Source organism: Accipiter gentilis, chromosome 8, assembly GCF_929443795.1.
Source record: "Accipiter gentilis chromosome 8, bAccGen1.1, whole genome shotgun sequence".
Classification (NCBI taxonomy): domain Eukaryota; kingdom Metazoa; phylum Chordata; class Aves; order Accipitriformes; family Accipitridae; genus Astur; species Astur gentilis.
Genome location: NC_064887.1, coordinates 42,544,495 through 42,565,044, shown reverse-complemented (window position 1 = coordinate 42,565,044; position 20,550 = coordinate 42,544,495). Strand labels below are relative to the sequence as shown.

Here is a 20,550-nt window from a genome sequence, read left to right as displayed (position 1 = left end):
GGATGTTCGCTCCGATGCGCAAAAACGGATCCCGCCAAGAAAAGCCACCGCTCGGCAGCTCCCGCGTCCCCGGCACCGCCGATGCCACGGGGTCACGGTCACCCCGGGGGTCTCGTATCCCCTGACCCCTACGTGTCGTTAACGGCGAAGTCTCACGCGGCAATAATTAGGGCAGGAATTGCAGAAGCAGAGGAGGGAGGAGGAAAAATGCTCCAAAAATCCCTTTAGGAGCCGTTAACGAGAGCCTCCGAGTCGAGGTGGGTTTTGGCGTGGAGCGGTGCCCACCCCGGTGCCCTTCCCGGGAGCCGGAGGGGTTAATCCCACCGGGGACAACGTGGGGCCGTGGCCGGACCCCCCCTTGGGGCTGACCCCGCACCTTTCGGCTCACCCCAGTAAGAGGATGCCCGGTGCCGCTCCCAGCTGGTTTCACCCCCCCCCCCCTCCAGGACCCCCATTTTCCCCCCCCCCCGTGTCGGGGTTCGGCACAGCCGAGCGGGGCGAGCGCTCGCCCTGCGGCCCCTCGACGTGCGGCGCTGGGGAAAGGCGAAGCCAAATCTCCTTTTAGAGAGCGAATGTTTCCCCTCGGTTCAGCTCGGTCGCGCTCGCTGGAATGCCTGGGCTTTTTATAAATCCCTCCTCGAGCTGAGGGATGGGCACGAGAAATGCCAGTTGGAGAAGAGAAAGGGAGAAAAGATAGCGGCAAGGAGGGATAAAGCGTTTTCGGGTGCCGTATCTGCCTGCAAACTTCATTGCCTGAGCTTTAGAAGAGCTCAAAATACGTATATCTATTTTTCATTTAGTTTTCTTGCAGGATTCGGGGCTGCCCAAATTTCCTTTTGTTCTTCAGGGCAATTATTTGTATTTTTCTTTAACCCCCTGCACGTCTTAATAAATCTTTTTTAACTGCGTGATCTCCGACACTTATCGGAGGGTTTTTTCTTTTCTTTCCCAGCCCCTTAAAACGCTGATATAAAAATAAAATGAAATCCGGCCCTTCGGAAGAAAAGCATAAACGTTCCCGACACCTTGGAAATGTGGTTTTACTTTATAGCATTACTTAGCACCTGATCAGCATTTTTTTTTTAATAGGAAAGCCATAAAAACCCCGAGCAGGTATTTTCGTTGCGACTTGCACATTCCACAGGCTGCCTGCGTCTCTCCGGCCCTTTCCTCTCCGATCTGAAAACTTCACACTTTTCCCTTTTAAAACACATGTTCGGCGCTATGTCTGCGCAGAGGGAAAAAAAAAATTGCAGGGGAAAAAAAAAAAAAAAAAAATTACAAAATTGGCCCCACCAGAGGATCCTGCTTGGAGGAGAAAAAAAAAAAAATTGCGTGTGGGGGGGCGGGAATAAAAAAAATTGGCCCCTCTAGAGGGTCCCGCTCGGAGAACGGGAAACGTGTCTGTTTTACGGCGCTCGTGTGTGTTTCTGGTGCTGTTTAGATTAAGATTTAGGAGAATTAGGGCCCGGAGCGTCGGGTCTGTTATCGGCGGAGTTGGAGCTCGGCGCTCGGCTAATGGAGGAGCCGGTGCTGGGTGGGCTCGTTGGCAGAGCTGGGGGATGTTTTTTATTTTTCTTTTTCGGAGGCCTCGCTGGAGGATGGGGGGAGTTGGGGGCTGAACTCCCCCCCCCCCCACCGGGGAAGGGTTTGCTTTGGGGATGGATCCGCGCCATCACCCGCGGATGCTCGGGGTACCCCGGGGTACCCGGCACCAACGTGTCCCGGATGCTTTTACACGTGGATGCTTTTACACCCACGCCGACGGCATTCCCTGAGCGACGGGAGGCACTGCTAATTAAGATTTCTCCAGGGGAATGAGGATTTTGGAGCATTAATTGCGCCGGGGTGGGAGCTGGAGCGGCCGGCGGGCGCTGAAAGCCGATAGGAGCCGGGGAGGTCAGAGGGGAGAGGAGGTCGCGGCACTTTCCGGGAGGTAATTTGGGATATTAGCCCGGCGCGTGCGGATGGAGCCGATAAGGCTGATGGACACGGAAAACCCCGGAGCGGGCTCGGGGGGAGCCTTTTTTTTTTGAAGCCTCGTGGCATCGGGGTCTCAAAATAAAGCGGCGTGGGGGGGGGTTCCCATCACGGAGGGGGTCTCCGGCGGGGACCACCCTTGGGGGGGTTCCCCGTGCCGGCTCCCGGGGTGGCCCCTGGGGGTGTCGTGGCGCAGGGACCGTGTGCCGAGGTGCGAGCGATGGGTTTTGGCAGAGCCCGGCGGCACATGGTTGGGATTAGGCGGGTGGTCGGTGCCGGTCTTGGCCGGGAAGCGCTGCCTGGCCCTCGGCGGCATATTCCGAGGGGGGGGGGGGGGGCTGCCGGCCAGCGTCATTGGAAAAAGGGGGGAGGAGGGGGGGAAAATACCCCCAAAACTTTCCATAGCTGCTTTGGAAATCCTTTTGTCGTGAAAAATTTACAAAGCCGCAACCCAGCCCCCACCCAGCCCTGGAAAAACCACAACGTCGCCAAGACCCCCCAGCCTCACGCTCCAAACTCCCCAAAGGCTGTCGGCGCTTCCCGGCTTGAACCCCCCCCCCCCCCCCCCGCCCCGTCTCCCCGCTCCGGCTTTGCCGAGGAGCCCCCGAGCTCGCGGGGAGACCCTGGCCGAGCCCGGCGCCTCGTGTGCTCCTGCCTCTGCTTCGGAGGAGGGCGAGCGCTGCTGCGAGGGGCTGTGCGGTGATAAATATATGTATATATCTGAAAAAGTACGTAAGTGGATGTAAAAGAGATTTAAATATTTAAAAAAAGATAGAAAGGCTTTGAATATATAAAAATAGCTGTAGATTTAAATAGATGAAAGAGAGATGAAATATATAGATACATAGAAGACTAGATATAAATATGTAAAATACATTTAAATACATACAAGTAGACATAAAATGCATTTAAATACATACAAATAGACATGAAATTCACTTAAATACATATAAATAGACGTAAAATCCATTTCAATGCATAGAAAATAGACATAAAATACATTTAAATACGTATAAAATGATAGAAAAATTACTTTTTCTTTTTTTTTTGACCCCCTCTTTTGTTTCTCCGGCTGCAGACCCCGCAGTGATTTCCCCCCAAGACCCCACCCTGCTGATCGGCTCCTCGCTGGTCGCCACGTGCACGGTCAGCCCGGACTTTCACCTGAAAGCCGAGGACCTGTACTGGACCCTGAACGGCCGGCGCCTGCCCGCCGCCTCCTACGCCGCCCTCGGCCCCACCACGCTCAGCGTGGCCCTCGCTCGCCTCAACGGCTCCAAGCAGCAGTCGGGGGACAACCTGGTGTGTCACAGCAGAGACGGCGGCATCTTGGCCGGCTCCTGCCTTTACGTTGGACGTACGTCGGCGGCGCCGGCGCGGTTGCACGTGCCGGGTTTGAGCCGGCGCCGTGTGCCGGGATGTCCTCGCCGGCCGGGTCGTAGCGTTGCGGTGGGGAGAACCACGGCTCCTGGAGGAGCCTTGGGAGGATTTGGGGATCCCCGCGGGGATCGACACCCCGCTTCTTGCCAGAACGTGCCGTGAGCTCGCAAGGGTCGCTCGCGGTTGCTCGATTTTAACCTCCCCGCGGTTTGCGCCCCGACCCGCAGCCGCAGCCTCGGGCTCGCGGGAGCGCGCAGCAGAAAAAGGCTGTTTTGGCAAACCCTCGGCAAAATTACACTTGTCCGAATCAATAATCGTAAGATTTTATCTCGGGCTATTTTAAGGACGATGCTACGTCCTAGGAATACAGAGGCTTAACTGGGAACGCAGCTTGGATTTGCTTTTTGGGTTGCCGTTGCTGAAAGAAAACGGCTCCGGAGCCGGGTGCAGGCAGGAGCTTAAACCCTCCCGCAAACGCGTTTGCAGCCGCGGGGCTGGAACCTGGGGACCGGGGGCTGCGTTTTGCCGCTGCGCCGTTTCATCCCCCGCCGTCTCTTTTTTTTGTTGTTGTTTTGGTTTGTTTTTTTCTTCTCTCCCAGTACCCCCAGAGAAACCAGTCAACATCACCTGCTGGTCCAAAAACATGAAGGACCTCACCTGCAAGTGGGCGCCGGGGACGGAAGGGGAGACGTTCCTGCACACCAACTACACCCTCAAGTACAAGCTCAGGTGGGGTGCCCGCCTTAATTCCCGTTTTTCTTAAAAACGCCGGCGTGGGATTTAAAGGCTGGCGGGGAACGGGGAGCCCGACGCCTCCTGGCTGGCCCCTGTTTGGGGACGGTGCCCGGTGTGATGAGTTTCCTCAGGTCTCAGCCACGGCGAGCGCTGGCGGGCAGCCATGCCCCAGGGAGGAGGAGGGTGAGGAGAAGCGGCCGCAGGGCCGGTAACCCAACACCTCGCCGGCGCGATGGCGGCGGTGTTGAATGGCAGATAAATAAGCCGCGGTCCCCGCCGGGAACGGCCGTTTCCTCCGGGGATGGGTGAGCATCCCCAGCTCGACCGTGGCAACCGGCGGTGCCGGTACCGGCACTCAGCGCCTGCCCGCAGGTGGTACGGCCGAGACAACACGTGCCAGGAGTACCACACGGCCGGACCCTACTCCTGCCACATCCCCAAGGACCTGGCCCTCTTCACGCCCTACGAGATCTGGGTGGAGGCGTCCAACCGGCTGGGGGTGGCCGTCTCCGACGTCGTCATGTTGGACATCCTCGACGTGGGTGAGCGACGGTGTCGCGATGTCACCGCCACGGTGTCGCGATGTCAACCGCCACGCCGGTGACCTCGTGGCGGGGGGTGGGAAGCGGGCGGCAGGTTCACGCGGTGGGATGTTGGCGGGGAGGGGGGACAGGAGACACGGACTGGGCAGCAGGAAATGGGCGATCTGCGAGCAGAATTGCTCCTAATCGAATTAGGCTGTTTTCTCCGAGTTTTTTTTGGCATCCGCGGCTCCTTAACCCCCGCGGCGCCGCCTGTCCCCGCAGTCACCACCGACCCGCCGTCGGACGTGCACGTCAGCCGGGTGGGGGACCTGGAGGACCAGCTGAGCGTGCGCTGGAGCTCCCCGCCGGCTCTCAAGGATTTCCTCTTCCAAGCCAAGTACCAGATCCAGTACCGGGTGGAGGACAGCTCGGAGTGGAAGGTGGGTCGGGATCGCTCGCCGGCGGTGGGGAACGGTGCGGGATGCTTGACCGTGCCGGCGCTGCCATCTTTTTCCTTCTCCAGGTGGTGGACGATGTGGGCAACCAGACGTCCTGCCGTCTGGCCGGCCTCCGCCCCGGCACCGTCTACTTTGTCCAGGTGCGCTGTAATCCCTTCGGCATCTACGGCTCCAAAAAAGCCGGCATCTGGAGCGACTGGAGCAACCCCACCGCCGCCTCCACGCCGCGCAGCGGTGAGCACCGCCGGCGTCGGGCCGGCATCGTTTGGCGGGCAGGGAGGGGATGCCGGCGCCGCCGCGCTCCTCCTGCCCTGCGCACACGGGACGTGCCGGGGGGGGCCCTTCCCCGCTCCGTGCCCGGCACCTGGATTTCTTGCAAAGGAGCCAATTCAGAGCTCGGTTTTCCCAGCTGGGAGCCAAAACCCTGCTTGTGTTCCTCTTGCTCGCTATTATTTACGGCACGGTGACTATGGTGGGGAGAGGGGGTGGTTGAGCCACGTCTCCCCCCACCCCAAGGCGGTGCTGACCCCCTTGTCCCCCCAGAGCGAGCGGCAGGGGGCTGCGACCCCAAAGGGGGGGAGCAAAACACGACGCTGCGGCGGGAGCTGAAGCAGTTTTTCGGGTGGGTGAAGAAACACGCCTACGGCTGCTCCAACCTCGGCATCAAGCTCTACGACCAGTGGCGCGTGTGGCTGCAGAAATCGCACAAAACACGCAACCAGGTAGGTAAGGAGCCTTTTTTTTTTTTTTTTTTGCACTTCTTTTCCCCGGCTGGGTGGGGATGGGGATGCAGGGTGACCCCAGGGATGCTGGGCGACACCGAGCCCGGAACGCGCGGCCGGCGGCGACGCGGGGCTCTGCTCCTCTCCGCAGGTTCTTCCCGGCGATAAGTTGTAGACCCCGGGGGACCGAGCGCCGGCAGGATGACACGGGGCGCCCGGCACCCACCCGGGACCACTCACGCCCACCCCGGCCCTGCCGGGGGGGAGCAGGAAGGCGGCCGGGGCGAAGCGTGGCCCTGCAGCCCCGGGGAACGGGATGGGATAAGGCGGGGGGGACAGGTTCGGCCAGCCCCGGGAGCCCCTCGCGTGCCGCTGGCCCCGTGGGACCGCGGCCCCCCGCCACACCGCTCGCACCCCGCGGCAGCGAGGGGACCCCCCAGCCTCGCTTGGCCGGGGGGGGTGCGGAGGCTTTGCTCCTTAACCGCCAGCCGGAGCGGCCTCTGGGATGAAAGGGGCAGCGGGGGCTTTCTGGGTGTCGTCCCCCCCCCCACCCTCGGCACAGCCCCCTCCCACCCCCACCCCCCCCCGGAAGCAATTTTGGCTGTTTTTCTCCCCAGGGACCCATGTGCGAGCGCACGGGGAGGGGGGGTCTGGCCCTGGGAAGCCACATGGGCTGGTTTGAGGCTGCTGGGGTTTGCCCAGTGCCTGCTCCAATTTTGATTCAAACCAGCCTTATTTTGGTTCCATTTCAGTCAATTAGGAACAGATTTAAGCTTAATGCCAATAAACCTCTTGAAACCCCACCGGGGTCTGCGTCAGCGGAGCGGCAGCAGCGCACGGGGACGGGGATGCAGCGGGCAGCCAAATGGGATCCGTGTCCCTCGTCACCCCATCCCTGGGCTCCCGAGCCAAGGTGGAGGGGGGGGTGTTGGAGGGGGGGACACAACACGAGTCCTTTACACCAAACCATGGGGACAGGTTTATTTTGGATGACCGTAGAAAGGGCATTTGCGGGGCACTGGAGCCGTTGTGGGGCTGGGGGCACAGCTGATCTCTGAGAGGTGGGATTTTTTTTTGGGGGGGGGGGGGGGGAAGCTGCTGCCTGCAGGGTTCCAGCCAGCAGCAAAGGCAGTGTCCGTCTCGATGGGGGTCAAAGCAAGGCAGCCCCTCGGCACAGTTGGTTGCGGTTTTGCTTGGGCAAAGCCGCGGTGCAGCCGGCAGAGCCAGGGAGGGGAACCAGCCCCACGCCTGAGCGATGCTCAGGATTTTGGGGGACCCCATTTTTCCCAGCGAGGGGTTCTCCACCCCTTCCAGCCTGCATTCAAGAAAAGGGGCCAAGGGCAAGATGTCAACCTCGCTGGGGTGGTGCGGGCGCCTGGGGGGCTGCACTGGGAGCGGGTGGGGGCCAGGGGTGTGAGCGGGGCCCCCGTTCCACCGGCTGGCCCCTCCAGCCGTTCCCACGGGGACACCCATCACTCGACTTCTTCCGAATCGTACTTGAGGTCCTGGAGAATTTCGCTGATTGCCTCAATGGTTTTAATTAGCCTACGAGAGCGGATGGAAACTATAAATAAAGCCCATATGGAGCATATTATCTGGGCCGCCTCGCCTTCCCCGTGCTGTTTATGAAACACTCAGCCCGGGGAGGCCGAGGGGACCGCGGCCGCGCGGCATCGCCAAACCCTCCCCGGGGCTGCGGCCGAAAGCGCTTTTGAAGGCACCATCTGGGCCCCCCTGGGCTGGAGGGAGGGGAAACGCGGGGAAGGGGCTCTTAGCCCGGAGGCGGCTGCCGCCATCCCAAAAAATGGTAGGAGAGGGCAGCGGGACCACACTTACTTGTGCTTGAGCTCCCGCACCTCCTGCTGATGGGCGTCCACGTCGGGCTGGTCCTGTGCCTGCTGCCGAGCCAGTTGGAGCTGCGCCGTCTGCGGTGGGGACACGGCGGGAGCTGAGACACCCCCAAAAAGCAGCCCAAGCCCTGCTCCGGCCAGTGGTGGGACCCCCCACCCACCCACCCAGCCCAGTACTCACCAGCTGCAGCTTTTCCTGCTCCCGTTCCTGGAGGCGGGCGAGGTGCTGGGCCAGGTCGGGCCGGGCGAGCTCGTCCCGCAGGCGCCCGGCGATGCACAGCACCTCCCGGGAGATGCCGTTGAAGGCCAGCGTGATCTCGTGCACCAGCTGCCGGTAACGTGGGAAATCATACTGGGGTGCACTGCTCAGGTAGGCCCGGTAGCCCCTGGGGACAGGTTTTGGGGGGAAGCCACCGTCACCACACTTGTGGGGTACCAGGACGGTGGAACCCCGTGGTCCCAGTCCCGGTGCTGAGCTCCCTTTGCCACCCCACCGCAGAGAGCGCCGGGAGGGTTTTCCTGCCCAGATTTGGCAGCTCCCAATCGCCACAACCAGGCACCCGTCGCACAGGATGGGCTTGGCAGCTCTTTTTGCGGGGAGCTGGAGGGGGGGCGTTGGGTTTTTTCTTCCTTTTCTCTCGCAAGCCCGCATCCCGGGAAGTCCATCATCTCCTGTCGGATGCTAAAATAGGATACAGGTGTCCGGCGCGGGCGTCCCCCTGCCAGCTGGAGCTCATCAGCCGCCCCGATGGCTGCTGCTCCGTTCCAGCAGCCCCTTCTCGTAAGGATGCAAAAAAAATCAGGATGGCGGGGGGAATTCGGTTCCTTGCTGGGGATCCCCCACCCTGGCAGGTCCCGTCCCCATCGGTGCCCGTCCCCACGGTGCCGGTACTCACTCCTCGAAGAGCCGGTACGCCTCGGCCCGCTCGCCCTGCAGCGCCTGCAGCCGCTGCAACAGCACCTTCACGGCCTCGCCCGTCTGCCGGTGACAAGGGGACGGTGACGGCGTGGGACGATGGTGCCACCGACACGGCACCCGACGCTTCACCGGGCGGCTCTGCTCCCGCTAACGGGCTCTGGGCAGAGCTGGCACCTCCCGGGGTGGGGGGGGTCTCACCCCGGTGCTGGGGCCTCGAATTCCCCCCACCCTACCCCAGTGCCACTTCTGGGGGAACTGGGCTTGAGCCTGGCCACGGTGCTTGAGCTCAGTCCAGCACTGGGACCCCCCCACCCTGCTGCCCACGCACCAGGACCCCCCCCCCCTCACCATATGCACACAATACAGACCGGCACCGGGACCTCCCCCACCCCAAAGCCATGTGTGCACGAACCGGACGGGCACCGGGACCCCCCCCCACACCCTCATGCCCACGTCCTGGGACCCCCCCCCCCCAGCCCGATGGCCACACCTCGGGACCCCCCCCACCCCCAGCCAGGTGTGCACGAACCGGACCGGCACCGGGACCCCCCCCCGGCCATGTGCATACAATACAGACCGGCTCCGGGACCCCCCCTTACCGCGCCGGCCACGCGTGCACGAACCGGACCGGCTGTAGCCCCCCCCCCCCCGACCCCTCGGTCCCAGGGACCCTTCCCACTCCCCCACCCCGTGCCCGGTACGGCTCACCATGGCCCGTCCCCGTCCCCGTCCCGGTCCCCGGTCGGTGCGCGCAGGCCCGGCGGGGCGCGGAGGCGGAGCGCGGTGGCGGAGCGCGGTTCCGCCGCCACCTGCAGGAACTGCCCGGCATCGCCGCCACCCCGGTCAACCTCCCCCCCCCGCCCCTTCATTCCTTTTATTGAAAAAACACACCCCTTTGGGCAAAAAAAACCCCACAACCCAACAAAACGGGACCGGCGTGAACGCTATGATGCTTTATTGGAAGGGTGCAGGCAGGGGTACAGGCAGGGGTGCAGGCAGGGCTGCCATCTCCTGCTCTACTTGACCTTCTTCTTGGGGCGGAGGTTGTTGGTGTGTCCGCACTTCTTCTTGCGGCAGTTGACGGCACGGGGGTGCAGGCGGGCGTAGCACCTGGTGGGGGGACAGTACACATCACCAAAAGCCCTGTTTCCCTGGGAAAGGGGACCAGGAGGAAGGTCCCTACACCACCGGGGGGCAGTCAGGGAGGGCGGGGTGGGAACTGGGACGTACTTGCGGCAGATCATTTTGTCACAGTTGTACTTCTGGGCGAGCTGGCGGAGAGAGGGCTCGATGATGCCCCCCCGCAGGCGCAGCACCAGGTGCAGGGTGGACTCTGAAAGGAGAAAAAAACATCATGGTGGGGCTAGGGACTGCTAGGGAGCAGCCAGGACCCTCCCTTCCCACCCCCAAAAACCCCCCAAAACAGTCCCAGCACACCCCCCAAAAATCCAACCCCGCAAGCCCAGAATCTGTACCTTTCTGGATGTTGTAGTCAGCAAGAGTACGGCCATCCTCCAGCTGCTTGCCCGCGAAGATCAGCCGCTGCTGGTCAGGGGGGATCCCTGCGAGAGAGAAACCATCAGGATGGAGAGAACGGTGGGGTGGGGGCTGCCTCGTTACCCGCCGCCTCCCCGTTCCCGCCGGTACCTTCCTTATCCTGGATCTTGGCCTTGACGTTCTCGATCGTGTCGTTGGGCTCCACCTCCAGGGTGATGGTTTTACCCGTCAGCGTCTTGACAAAAATCTGCATCTTGGCACCGTTCACGTCTACGGAGAGCGGCGGCCTCGTTAACCCCGGCCGGGCCCTGAGGGAAGGCGCCGGTGGCCGTTCCCCTCCCCACCCAAACCCCCTCAAACAGGGCCCCGCCGCCACCATTCCCGCTCCCGGTCCCCCATTCCCACTCCCAAACCCCTTTTCCAGCCCCCTCCCCGGGATCCAGCCCCCCCCCCCCCCCCCTTCCCGGGATCCAGGCCCGGCACCGCGCGCACCCGCCGCCTCGTTGCTGAAGGGAAAAAAAGAAAAAAAAAAAGAGCCAAGCGGAACCGGAACCCGCGCCCTCTCTACGTCACAACCGGCGCGTCATCGCCTCCGCCCCTTCCCTCCCCTTGCGCACCTCGCACTGCGCATGCGCCAGAGCTCTCCACCGCCTCCCGTTACCACAGGCCGGGCGTCGGTAGGGCCTGGTACGGGGCCAGGCCCCGGGACCGACCCCACGGCCTCGGGACAGGCCCCACGGCCCCGGGACCGGCCCCCTCAGCCCCCTGGCAGGCAGGAGAAAGGCCGGGGAAAGCCCAGGTCGCTCCCCCCGAGGACAACGTGAAGAGCCAGGGAGGGAACCGGCTGACAGGCAGCTCTGGGCTGAGGGGTGAAACTGGGCTAGGGGAGAACCCCAAGGGAAAGCCGGCTGAGGTTTTTCCCTCAGGCGGGAAAGGCGGCGGGGAGTGCGTTAGCAGCACGGAGAGAGCTGTAGGAAAGCCGGAGCGCCGGCTCAAAGACAACATCCCGTAAGAAAAAAACCAAACACACCCGTGTCCTAAACCGGCTCTTCTGCCCCAAAACCCGCATCGAAGGAGGTGGGGGGCTTTGCTGCTCTCCTGACAACACAAATGAGGAGGGACGAGAGGCGTTTCAAACCCACGTTTTACTTATTTACCCCGAGGCGAGTCGCGGGCTTTACACAGCGGTGGCAGTTTAGAGGCAGAAGGGCAGCCTTCTTCGCTCGGCCATCGCTTCCCTCTTCCCAAAAAAAGAAACACACCAATATAAATACAGGATAGAAAGTTCTCTGGGGGCGGGTGGCAGTGGCGCAGGACCCGCACAGCTAGTCCAGGTCGTTGGCCATGTCCTCGTCTGTGAGACTCTGTCCGTTGACGGCTGGTAAATCGTACTGGCCTTGGGATAAATCCTCAAAATCCTGACTCATTGTGGGAGAGATGATGTCAGGGCTGGTGTCGCAGGACTCCGTGCTCTGCTCAGAGGTAGCGATGGTGGTCGTCGTGCTTTTTGGGACGGGGTCGAAGTCGTCGTCGTCTTCTAGGATGGGAGATTCGTGGATGTCTGGAAGGGAAGACGCAAATATTAGTTTTGCCACCGTGGCCGCACGAGACGAAGCACTGCCGGCGCAGCACCAGCTATGAGAGATGCCCTGGCAGAACAGTTTGCTAATTACTAATTCTAAATTTCATCTGCTTGTAGCAGTAATCAATAAAAAAACCTGATACCGCTTAAATTAGCAACTTCTTGTGATGGCATTTAATATAATCAAGAAGCTTTCCAGCTTTTAGCGCAGCAGCCACGCGCCGGGATGTCTCGTTGCCTTCTCCCAACTCCCGAGAGCTACCTTGGGCTTTCTAAGGAAAAGGGACTTTTCGCACGGGAAGAAAACCCAACGGAAAATCCGCGCATCGGCAGGAACCACTCACTGCTGAAAGCCTCCGGGTACTGCTTCGCCAGCTTCCCTTTCAGCGTCCTAGGAAAGGAGAGAGCGAACTAAGTCCCCGGGGAAGCTGATAGATCCAGAGCTGAATTGCCCGGCTGGCTCCTTCCGCTTTCCGGCCTTTCCGGACAACGTAAAGGAATCCCAGGACTTTCCTCAGACCGAGGGGCTCCCTCCCCGTCACCCCCTCGGGCGCTTCTCCGAGTGCAGCGGTTTTGTAACCGTCCTGAGTGGTGGCAGCGCCCCGTCCCATCCCAGCTGGAGCAGAATTGAGGAATCCTGAAGCTCCGGTCTCGGTGGTTCCTCTCCCGCTGCCTCCACGTGTCGCTCGGCCGCACTTTTCCCCTCTCCAACTATTTTCATGTTCAAGACCGCCCCGAGCTCCCGCTCGTGTCCTGCTTTAACACCCCCGCAGCCCACCTAGACCTCAACGAACCACCCTGCGTTCTCCACGCTCTCTCCCTCCCCACCAGCAGTGGCATTCCCATCCCTGTTCCCATTCCCGTTGCCCACCGGATCCTCCGGAAGATGCTGTCCAGATCCTTCTTCATTTCCACCAGCGTTTTGGTGTGGTGGAGGAAACGCTCATTCATCTGCTGCATGCGGACGCTGGAGAGGTTGTTGAAGTTGAGCAGCATCTCGTTAGTCTTCTCAAATCGATCCAACCTACGCAGGGGAAGCAGACGGAGCTCGGCAAAGATCCCGGCAGGTTCCCGGTACCGGGGTCCCCGCGGGCCAGTTCCCCCCCGGGGACTCACATGTTTTTCTGGGCCAGGATGATGGCGTTGACGTCCTCGGCGTTGACCATGCCCAGCACCCGTCCGCAGAACACCTGCGAGGCTGTGGGCTCCATCGCCGCCTGCGGGACCGCGGGGGGGGGGGTGGGGTTGCTCAGCCGGGGGTCGGGAGCTTCCCGCTCCCCCAGGACCGGTAACGGAGTTACCCCCCTCCCCGTCCCCGGTAACGGAGCCCCCTCCGCCCTGCCATGCCGCTGGTACTGGAGCTACCCTCCCCCTCCCGCCGCCGCCGTGCCCGCTCCCGGGGTAGCCCCCCACGTACCCGGCGCCGGTAAAGGGGATCCCCTGCCCGTCCGCCGCCCCCCGGCTCCGGTAGGCGTCCCTCCCGGTACCGGGCTCCCTCGGGGGGAACGCGGGCCTGGGCCTACTCCCGGTGACCCCGGGACCTCCCGCTGGCAGCACCCGCGTACCTGGAGGAACCCGTCCCGCCGCTTCACATGACGGTGAACGGGAACGGTTACCGGGGGGGGGGGTGGGGGGGTGTTAGACACCGGCAGCCGCGCCTCGCTTCCGGGTGCGAGGTCACGTCGAACGCGACCCCGCGGCGTCATCTCGCCCTTGCGTCACGGTGCCGAGCCGGAAGTAGTAGTGGCTGGCGGAGGGAGAGGGGCCAGGACCCCCCAGGTGCCGAGACACACACCACACCCCCCCCCCCCCCCCCCGCGTACCGCACCCCGGGCACACACAGGCCCCCGCGCCATTGCCCAGCGGCGGACACGCTCCCCGTTCCCTCCCCAGTCCCCACGGCCCCTTTAAGACAGCGCCGAGCCCCGTCCGGCGCTTCGCCTGACGAGCATCCTCACCACCCAATGGCGTCAGAGCTGGGGGCGGTGCCTGTCCAATAGGAGCGGCGGGGCGGGGCTGGCGGCCGCGGGTTCGCGGGGCCAGGTGGGAACGGCGCGGGGGGCGCGCGGCGGCGGCCGTTGCTAGGGGGAGTCCCGGCGCGTGACGGTGACGTGGGGGTTCCCCCCCACCGCGGGCGGCGGGAAGGCACGTGGCGGCCCCTCCCGCTACCGGCAACGGGCCGGGGCCGCGTCTTTACCCCTCCCGGTTTCCCCCCCCCTCCTCGGGGCCCGTTTCCTCCCCGGGGCTGCCGGTGTCCCCCAACCCCTCTCCCCCCCCGGGGGCTCCGGCGCTGTCCGGGCTGGAGGCCCCGTTCCCGTGTCCCCATCGCCCCCCCCCGCTCTGTTCCCGGTAAGCGCAGGCCCGATCCCGGTTCTCTCTCTTCCCTCCAGGTTGCTCCGCCGCGATGGCCTCCAGCGGGGAGGAACCGAGGAACGGTTCCCCGGACCGGGCAGGGACCGGCACCGAGCCGTCACCGACGGCCGACGCCACTCAGCTGGACACGGCGGAGGATTTTGAGGTCCTGGAGGAGGAGGAGGAGGACCTGAGTGAGCTGCCCCCGCTGGAGGACGTGGGCACGCCACTGGCCCCGCCGCGGGAGGACACCCAGCCCTCAGAGCAGGGACGGGGGGAAGCGGCTGAGGACCCCCAGGAGTGGCTCGATGTTTTGGGTGAGAGCCCGGACAGGAGGGTGCTGGGTTTGTGGGGCCTCACATGTTTCCCTGTAGCTCTGCCGGTGCTCCCTGCGCCATGAAGGCCGGTGGGGAGTCAGAGCAGGGCGGTGGGAATCAGGTTTTTTCTTCTCTGCTACGGGCTGACATGCCTCCGGCTTCTCCTCATCCAGGGAGCGGCTTGCTCAAGAAGAAGACGCTGGTGCCAGGCCAGGGGGCGGACACCCGTCCCCGTAAGGGCCAGGACGTGACTGTCCGCCTGAAGGCCACGCTGGAGGATGGCAGCGTGGTGGAGGAGAACCCTGCCCTCACCTTCACACTTGGGGACTGTGACGTCTTGCAGGTCAGGGCTGGGAGAAAGCTTGCCCAGCTTTATCGCTGCCTTGTTTTTCCCCCTGCGGAGCAGGACCTCACCTTGGGGGGCATGGGGAGGGTTTGGGGTCAACGATATCCCTGTTTGTGGGTCAGAAGCAGCCCCTCTGCCCTTGCTCCCTCCCCATGATGTTGTTCCCTGCAGGCTCTGGACCTGTGTGTGCAGCTCTTGGAAATGGGGGAGACGGCTTTGATTGTGGCAGATGCAAAGTACTGCTATGGCGCTCAGGGCAGGTGAGCGGGGAGGGCATGGGGTGGAGCGAGATGGCCCAAAACAGGGCTGTGAAAGCTGTCCCCTGCACTCCCGGTGACAGCCCAGCCAGCAAGCCACAGCTTCGTGGGCAGGGAGACCCGGCTTGTTTGCCACATGCAGGCGATGGCAGCGTGTCCGGCCTGGGGGGAACGATCTACATCCCGCCCTGTCCCGGGGAGCCTCTGTGGCTCTTGATTTCTGGGCCATGGTGCTAAATCTATGTGGCCCAGTGGCTGGTGGGACTGGCGGAGGTGGCAACGGTGGCGTGGCTTTGTGCCCCTCTGCGCAGGAGCCCTGACATCCCACCCAATGCGGCCCTCACCCTGGAGGTGGAGCTGCTGGCGGCTCAGGACGCACCGGACCTGGAACTGCTCAGTGGGAAGGAGAAGATAGAGCTGGCCAACCGCAAGCGGGAGCGTGGCAACTTCTTCTACCAGCAGGCAGATTACGTGCTGGCCATCAACTCCTACGACATCGCCCTCAAGATCATCAGCTCCAGCTCGAAAGGTACCTGCTCCCACCCAGCGAGGGCCACCTGGGCTCCCTTCCTGCTGTAACCTGGCTCTGGGGTCTTTGTAGTTGACTTCAGCCCGGATGAGGAGGCTGAGCTGCTGGACGTGAAGGTGAAATGTCTCAACAACCTGGCAGCCTCTCAGCTTAAATTGGACCATTACGAGGCAGCCCTCAAGTCCTGTAACCTCGTCCTGGAGCACCAGCCGGGGAACATCAAGGCTCTCTTCCGAAAGGGCAAGGTGAGGCTGGGCACGCAGCAGGTGCTGCCGTCCCTTCATGGCGTGACGGAGGCCAGGACCGAGGGACAGACCTCAGCCGCCCTGCTCAATCTGTATCTTGCCTTCCAGGTCCTGGCTCAGCAGGGTGAATACAGAGAGGCCATCCCCATCTTAAAGGCAGCGCTGAAGCTGGAGCCTTCAAACAAGGTAAGCTGCTGTTGTGTGCTGCCGGTGATCCTGCAAAGCTGGGTGTCTGCAGGATGCTCTCCTCTTGTCTGTATCCCTGTGAACCTCGGTGTCCCCTGTGGAAGGCTGAAGCCTCCCGTAGCTGTTCCCAGCTTGCTTCGTGAAGGGAGGCTGGAAATAGCCCCCTCAGGGCCTGGGCAGCTATGGGGTGATGCATCCCATGGTGCAATGTCTGAGCTTGGCTGGGCTGGTGGGTCCCTTATCTCCGTGTTGCAAGACTCCCGCTTTGCCCTTTGGTCCTTGTGGTGGCAGGACTCCCTGCCAACGCATCTCTGCTTCAGTGATTCTGTGTGTATCGTCCTGGCTGCTCCAGCTTCCCTGGGTGGCTCCAGCAGCTTGTGCCATGGCTGCTGGAAGTGGAGCAGAGCCAAATCCCTGCAGACTCACTCAGCAGCTCAGAGCATGATTCACTGGGCGGCAGGAGCAGCTCAGACCTCGGTCCAGCGCCCGGCCAGGGCGAGCTCTGGGTCAGGAATTTCCTGTTGGTTAATGATCAGCTGCAGGACCAGAGCCTGGGGGGAGATCAAAACCCAGCACCAGGAAATGGCCCCAGCAGGAGCGAGCCTGGGCAAGCTGAGGGGAGAGGCAGGGAGGTGCTGCTTGCGCGGGGTCAAGGTGGAGGGCTTGGTTCTACAAGTGGGCTTTAGTCCTCGACTGGGTCTGTTGTTTTATCCACCTCTTTTCTGGGAATTTCACCAGACCGACATGATTTGTGTCATGATCTGGTGCCTGAAGGTCACAGGTAGGATGGGGCACTGAGAGCAGGTGCTCGGTGGCCCCGCAGCACCCAAAGAGCTTGTGGTCTGAGATCAGCCACGGGGAGGGATGAGCAGGATCTCAAACCCTGCGCTTCCCCGCAAGGTTAGGGTGGGCCACCGTGGTGAGTGAGCAGCACAAGTGTTGCTGGCAGTACTGGGAGCAGCCCCCCCTGTTTGTCTCTAGCACATCACTGTTGGCAGGGCGGCTGCTTGCCAGCCCATTCGGATGAAACTTTTAATTGGAGAGGGGTGAAAAATCAAAATGCCCAGCAGTGACGTTACCAGTGAAACCACAAGTACAGCAAATGACTGGCCTCTCCGGCTGGCTGCCGGGACTCCTAGGGAAGTGGCCGTGCCGCTCCAGACGGCAGCGTTAAACACGCGTCAGTGAGTCACGGACTATGGCTACTGCTGGTGAAAACAGACTCCAGAAACGCTCAGCTCCACCTGCCTTGGATGAGGAAACCTGGTTCTCTGGGGCTGTTGGCGCTTTTTGGCTGTAACAGACCATCAGCCATTGGGCTTTATCCTCCTGACCCCTTGGAAATGCACATTCTGGGAGCAGTGGGGGGATGCCAACATTTGTCTTACACCAACCTGCCAGCCCTGGTGAGCTTGGGGGTGCCTGCAGGCACTTTGCTGCTTTGCACCGTCCAAAGACATCCAAAGTTTCACGTTCAAGGCAGCGGTGCCGAGTGTGGCATGGTCTGGTGAAGCCCTCGCCGGTCTCCAGGTGAGCCGACGTGGGCCAGAGCCAGTGTGGGTCCCCGGTGACTGTACTGGTGTTTCGGGGAGGCGTCGGAGCCGCCCGGAGCGTGGCGTCCCCAGCAGAGGGCACAGCACAGCCGTGGCGGTGGACGGCTGCGCCACTGAGGCCACGGTGACGTCCTTGCCACTGAGGGCTCGGGCAATGGCTGGCGGTGCCGTGCTCGGCTTGCTGGCGCTTGTGGCTGCTTTTTTGGGAGCCTGTGAGCTCTGCGCAGGACGCAGAGCTTTCTACTGCAGCACTCCCTTCAGCTCCAGCCATTGCTGCCACTCGGCACAGCCGGGCAGGTACCGACACGCTCCTGGGTCTTGCTGCAATCCTGCTTCAGACCAGGCTAAGTTTAAGCCCTCTTTCCCAGGTTGCTTCCAGACAGAAAAGTGGGAGAGCTTGGGCATGTGTGTCCTGAAGGCAGACACTTTTCTGTCTTGATTAAAGGATAAAATCCTTTTCCCGATGTCTGGCATCGGCCCTGGGCTCTGATCCCTACTGCCAGGTTGTGGACGGTTTGGGTGGCCAAAAAAGACAGAGGGGCACTCAGACCTGCAGGGCACCCAGCCTGGGTGTCCAATACCAGCCTGGTGCAGCCCCTTAGTGCAGGGGAGCAGGGCAGGATCAGGCCATCAGGCCCACCGACTGCTTCTAAGCTGTTCTACAAAGCTCCTGCATGGCCCGGGGGTGGTCAGACCTGCTGGTGGTGGCACTGCGGTCCCCATCCCTTCCCCTGCACTGCAGGGATGGTGCGGGGCTGATAACCGCAGCGCTCTGCTCTCCTCCCCAGACCATCCATGCTGAGCTCTCCAAGCTGGTGAAGAAGCACGCGGACCAGAAGAATGTGGAGACAGAGATGTACAGGAAGATGCTCGGGAATCCCAGCGCCGCTGGCACCCCAGGAAAGTGCAAAGACAAGCTGCCCTGGGTAAGGGCTGGTGCTGACCTGCAGGGGGGTGGCAGAGCAGGTGGGGGTCACCCCTGGAGTGAGGAGTGCTGGGCTGGGCACTGGGAATGTGTTGGTGTTCCCCAGGTCCCTGGGGGTTGACGCAGTCCTGCTCCCAGGCCAGGGGGGTGCTGATGTGACCCACAGGGTGGGCTGTGTCAGGGCAGCAAGCCTGCCGGGAGCTGGAGGCCCACGCTCTATCAGCCTTGCCAGGAACACGCCGATAGCTGCGGCTGTGCTCCGGGCTCTGTCCGCTGGGTCCTGGCGATGCCAGCTGGAGGGTTTGGACTTTGCTCCCAGCTGCCGCACTCAGGAGCCCGCTGGCTGTGCCGGTGGAAAGCACTGTCAGCTGGGCTGCCGGCGGCACACGTTGTCCCCGCCAACGTGCTGGCCACGCGCTGGGCAGAGCCGAAGCAGCACTTGCCCTTTTTGGGCGGTGTTATCTTGGATGCACATTGGGAGCTCAGTGCTGCCCCGTGGCCCCGGGCCAGCGCAGGCAGGGCTCCACGTCCCTGCTGTCGGCGGGGCTCGCAGCACGCCGCGCGTGTCCTGTCACCTCACCGGTCTCTCCTCCTTAGTCCATCCCCTGGAAGTGGCTCTTCGGTGCAACAGCCATCGCGCTCGGCGGTGTGGCCTTGTCCGTGGTCATCGCGGCAAGGAACTAAGGATGGCGGCGGGGTGGCCCCGCGGCACAGGACCTGCACCGGGACGTGCCTCTCTCCTGCCAAGGGGCTATCCTGGGGCTCCGCCGACCCCTTCCCGTGGACTCAAAGTTGCAGAAACACAGATGCTTTCTCTGCCGGAGGTGCCGGATCCCCCTCCTTGATGTCCCCCCGTATCCCTCCTGGCGCAGGCGGGATGCAGCTGCAGGGATGGAGCCGCAGGCAGAGCAGAGACCTCCGAGCACCCTCCTGGCAATCACGGGCTCAGCCCCCAGCGTGTTGGGGGGAGTGGGAGCTCCTGCACACCAGTATGCCGTGGCTGTCCCCAGCCCGGTGAGCCCTGGCGGGCGCCATAGTTCTGCCGACATGGCGAGACGGGCAGGGGGGAGGCACGTGGAAGGAAGCTGCATGGGTATGAACTGGCACAGTGATTTCTCTGGCTGGGCCCAGCTACTGGAAGGGAAGCGGTGCAAACGTACCCAGAGGCATGTGCAGCGAGATTCCCTGTGTCCTGGGGGGCTGCCGGCGGCTCAGCCCTCCCACAGGCACCTGCTCCCCACCTCGGCACTTCCCCAGAGCGTGCAATGTCCAAAGGAAGCCAAAGAAACCTGCGGTGGGAGGGGAGCGCCGGAGACCTCCTTTCCAGGCTGTCTCTTGTAGGTCCAAGCTCTCGGGGGTCCCTTTTTGCCCTGCAGCTCTCTCCAGCCTGGGGTCGTCCCCAGGGTCTGCCGCTGTCCCCGTCTCAGCTCTGCTCACGGAGGGGAGGGGGTTGTAGCACTGTCCTCCCACCCAAACCGACTGTGAACTTCCCAAATAAAGGACAATTCCTTCACGCCTGGGCCTCTTCAGTGCCAATGAGGACCTGGGGGGTAAGGGGAGGAATGTTGCTCTCTGCCCTCCCCCCTTCTTGCCACCCTGTGGCTGCAACAAGGGCTGGGAGCTGCTGTTTAATTTGGGGGGGGGGGGGGGGGAATTTTTATGGACCCCGTACAGCTTTGCTGCAGGAGGGAGAGACCTCTGCCATGGGAGATGCTCCCTGGCTGGGGTTGCTTGGCTCTGGAGAGCACGGAGCTGCACCCCGGGGGTGACCCCAGACCCTGCTGGGCCTGGGGGAGGGGGGGGGGGGACGGACGGGCCCTGCCCGGGGGTGGGGAGGGGGATGCCCAGGGGGAGGCCTGAGCCTACAGGCCCTGCCTGGAGGGGGGACGACGGCGCCCGGGCCCCTAAGCCGTGCCCGGGGGTGGGTTATGCTCGGGAGACGGGGGATGCCCGCCCGCCGCCCGCCGCCCACCTCCCCCGGGGGTCCTCCAAGGCTGGAGGGCTGCACCAAACCACCCTCCCCGTCATGCCCCGCGGCCTTCTTTTACATATCCCCGCCTCCTCTTCCCATCTCCCAAATCCGACGCGGCGGCCGGCGTGATCTGGCCAATGGGAGCGCGGGCTGCCCACCTCCTCGCCCCAGCAACAGGCACCCCGGGTGGGCGGGGTTGGCGGAACGGCGGCCGGACGCCT

General features: G+C 62.9%; 5 protein-coding genes across 9 annotated transcripts in view; 2 read left to right on the top strand and 3 right to left on the bottom strand.

Annotated features, from left to right (window-relative positions):
• Positions 1–6,600, top strand: part of CRLF1 (cytokine receptor like factor 1) — an 8,134-nt gene extending 1,534 nt beyond the window's left edge. The window contains exons 2-8 of one of the 3 annotated variants that reach the window (XM_049808103.1): positions 3,059–3,337; positions 3,960–4,089; positions 4,468–4,637; positions 4,902–5,059; positions 5,143–5,311; positions 5,621–5,810; positions 5,951–6,600. In XM_049808103.1, the coding sequence (XP_049664060.1) occupies positions 3,059–3,337; positions 3,960–4,089; positions 4,468–4,637; positions 4,902–5,059; positions 5,143–5,311; positions 5,621–5,810; positions 5,951–6,308 (1,454 nt within the window). In that variant the 3' untranslated portion in view covers positions 6,309–6,600. The remainder of the gene's footprint in view (positions 1–3,058; positions 3,338–3,959; positions 4,090–4,467; positions 4,638–4,901; positions 5,060–5,142; positions 5,312–5,620; positions 5,811–5,950) is intronic. The other 2 variants (XM_049808101.1, XM_049808102.1) reach the window with 2 other exon arrangements.
• Positions 6,601–6,881: 281 nt separating this feature from the next.
• On the bottom strand, positions 6,882–9,346 carry REX1BD (required for excision 1-B domain containing). Its single transcript, XM_049808016.1, has 5 exons — positions 9,277–9,346; positions 8,546–8,628; positions 7,831–8,035; positions 7,636–7,724; positions 6,882–7,344 (listed from the first exon to the last, which is right to left on the bottom strand). Exons 1-5 carry the CDS (start codon positions 9,277–9,279, stop codon positions 7,272–7,274), a joined length of 453 nt encoding a protein of 150 aa, XP_049663973.1. The 5' UTR covers positions 9,280–9,346; the 3' UTR covers positions 6,882–7,271.
• A 160-nt stretch (positions 9,347–9,506) lies between these two features.
• Positions 9,507–10,617, bottom strand: UBA52 (ubiquitin A-52 residue ribosomal protein fusion product 1). Its single transcript, XM_049808401.1, has 5 exons — positions 10,558–10,617; positions 10,216–10,335; positions 10,044–10,130; positions 9,799–9,901; positions 9,507–9,678 (listed from the first exon to the last, which is right to left on the bottom strand). The coding sequence occupies exons 2-5, from the start codon at positions 10,316–10,318 to the stop codon at positions 9,585–9,587; spliced, it is 387 nt and encodes a 128-aa protein (XP_049664358.1). The 5' UTR covers positions 10,319–10,335; positions 10,558–10,617; the 3' UTR covers positions 9,507–9,584.
• A 578-nt stretch (positions 10,618–11,195) lies between these two features.
• On the bottom strand, positions 11,196–13,443 carry KXD1 (KxDL motif containing 1). Of its 2 annotated transcripts, none has more exons than XM_049808399.1 (5): positions 13,213–13,443; positions 12,764–12,864; positions 12,519–12,671; positions 11,992–12,038; positions 11,196–11,626 (listed from the first exon to the last, which is right to left on the bottom strand). In XM_049808399.1, exons 1-5 carry the CDS (start codon positions 13,351–13,353, stop codon positions 11,391–11,393), a joined length of 678 nt encoding a protein of 225 aa, XP_049664356.1. In that variant the 5' UTR covers positions 13,354–13,443; the 3' UTR covers positions 11,196–11,390. The 2 variants fall into 2 exon arrangements, with proteins under 2 accessions (XP_049664356.1, XP_049664357.1); XM_049808400.1 differs by lacking the exon at positions 13,213–13,443 and adding an exon at positions 13,065–13,205.
• Positions 13,444–13,640: 197 nt separating this feature from the next.
• FKBP8 (FKBP prolyl isomerase 8) lies at positions 13,641–19,870 on the top strand. Of its 2 annotated transcripts, none has more exons than XM_049808397.1 (9): positions 13,641–13,690; positions 14,038–14,316; positions 14,490–14,659; positions 14,834–14,922; positions 15,231–15,448; positions 15,521–15,693; positions 15,802–15,879; positions 18,221–18,358; positions 18,955–19,870. In XM_049808397.1, the coding sequence occupies exons 2-9, from the start codon at positions 14,052–14,054 to the stop codon at positions 19,039–19,041; spliced, it is 1,218 nt and encodes a 405-aa protein (XP_049664354.1). In that variant the 5' UTR covers positions 13,641–13,690; positions 14,038–14,051; the 3' UTR covers positions 19,042–19,870. The 2 variants fall into 2 exon arrangements, with proteins under 2 accessions (XP_049664354.1, XP_049664355.1); XM_049808398.1 differs by lacking the exon at positions 13,641–13,690 and adding an exon at positions 13,697–13,792.
• Positions 19,871–20,550: the final 680 nt, after the last annotated feature.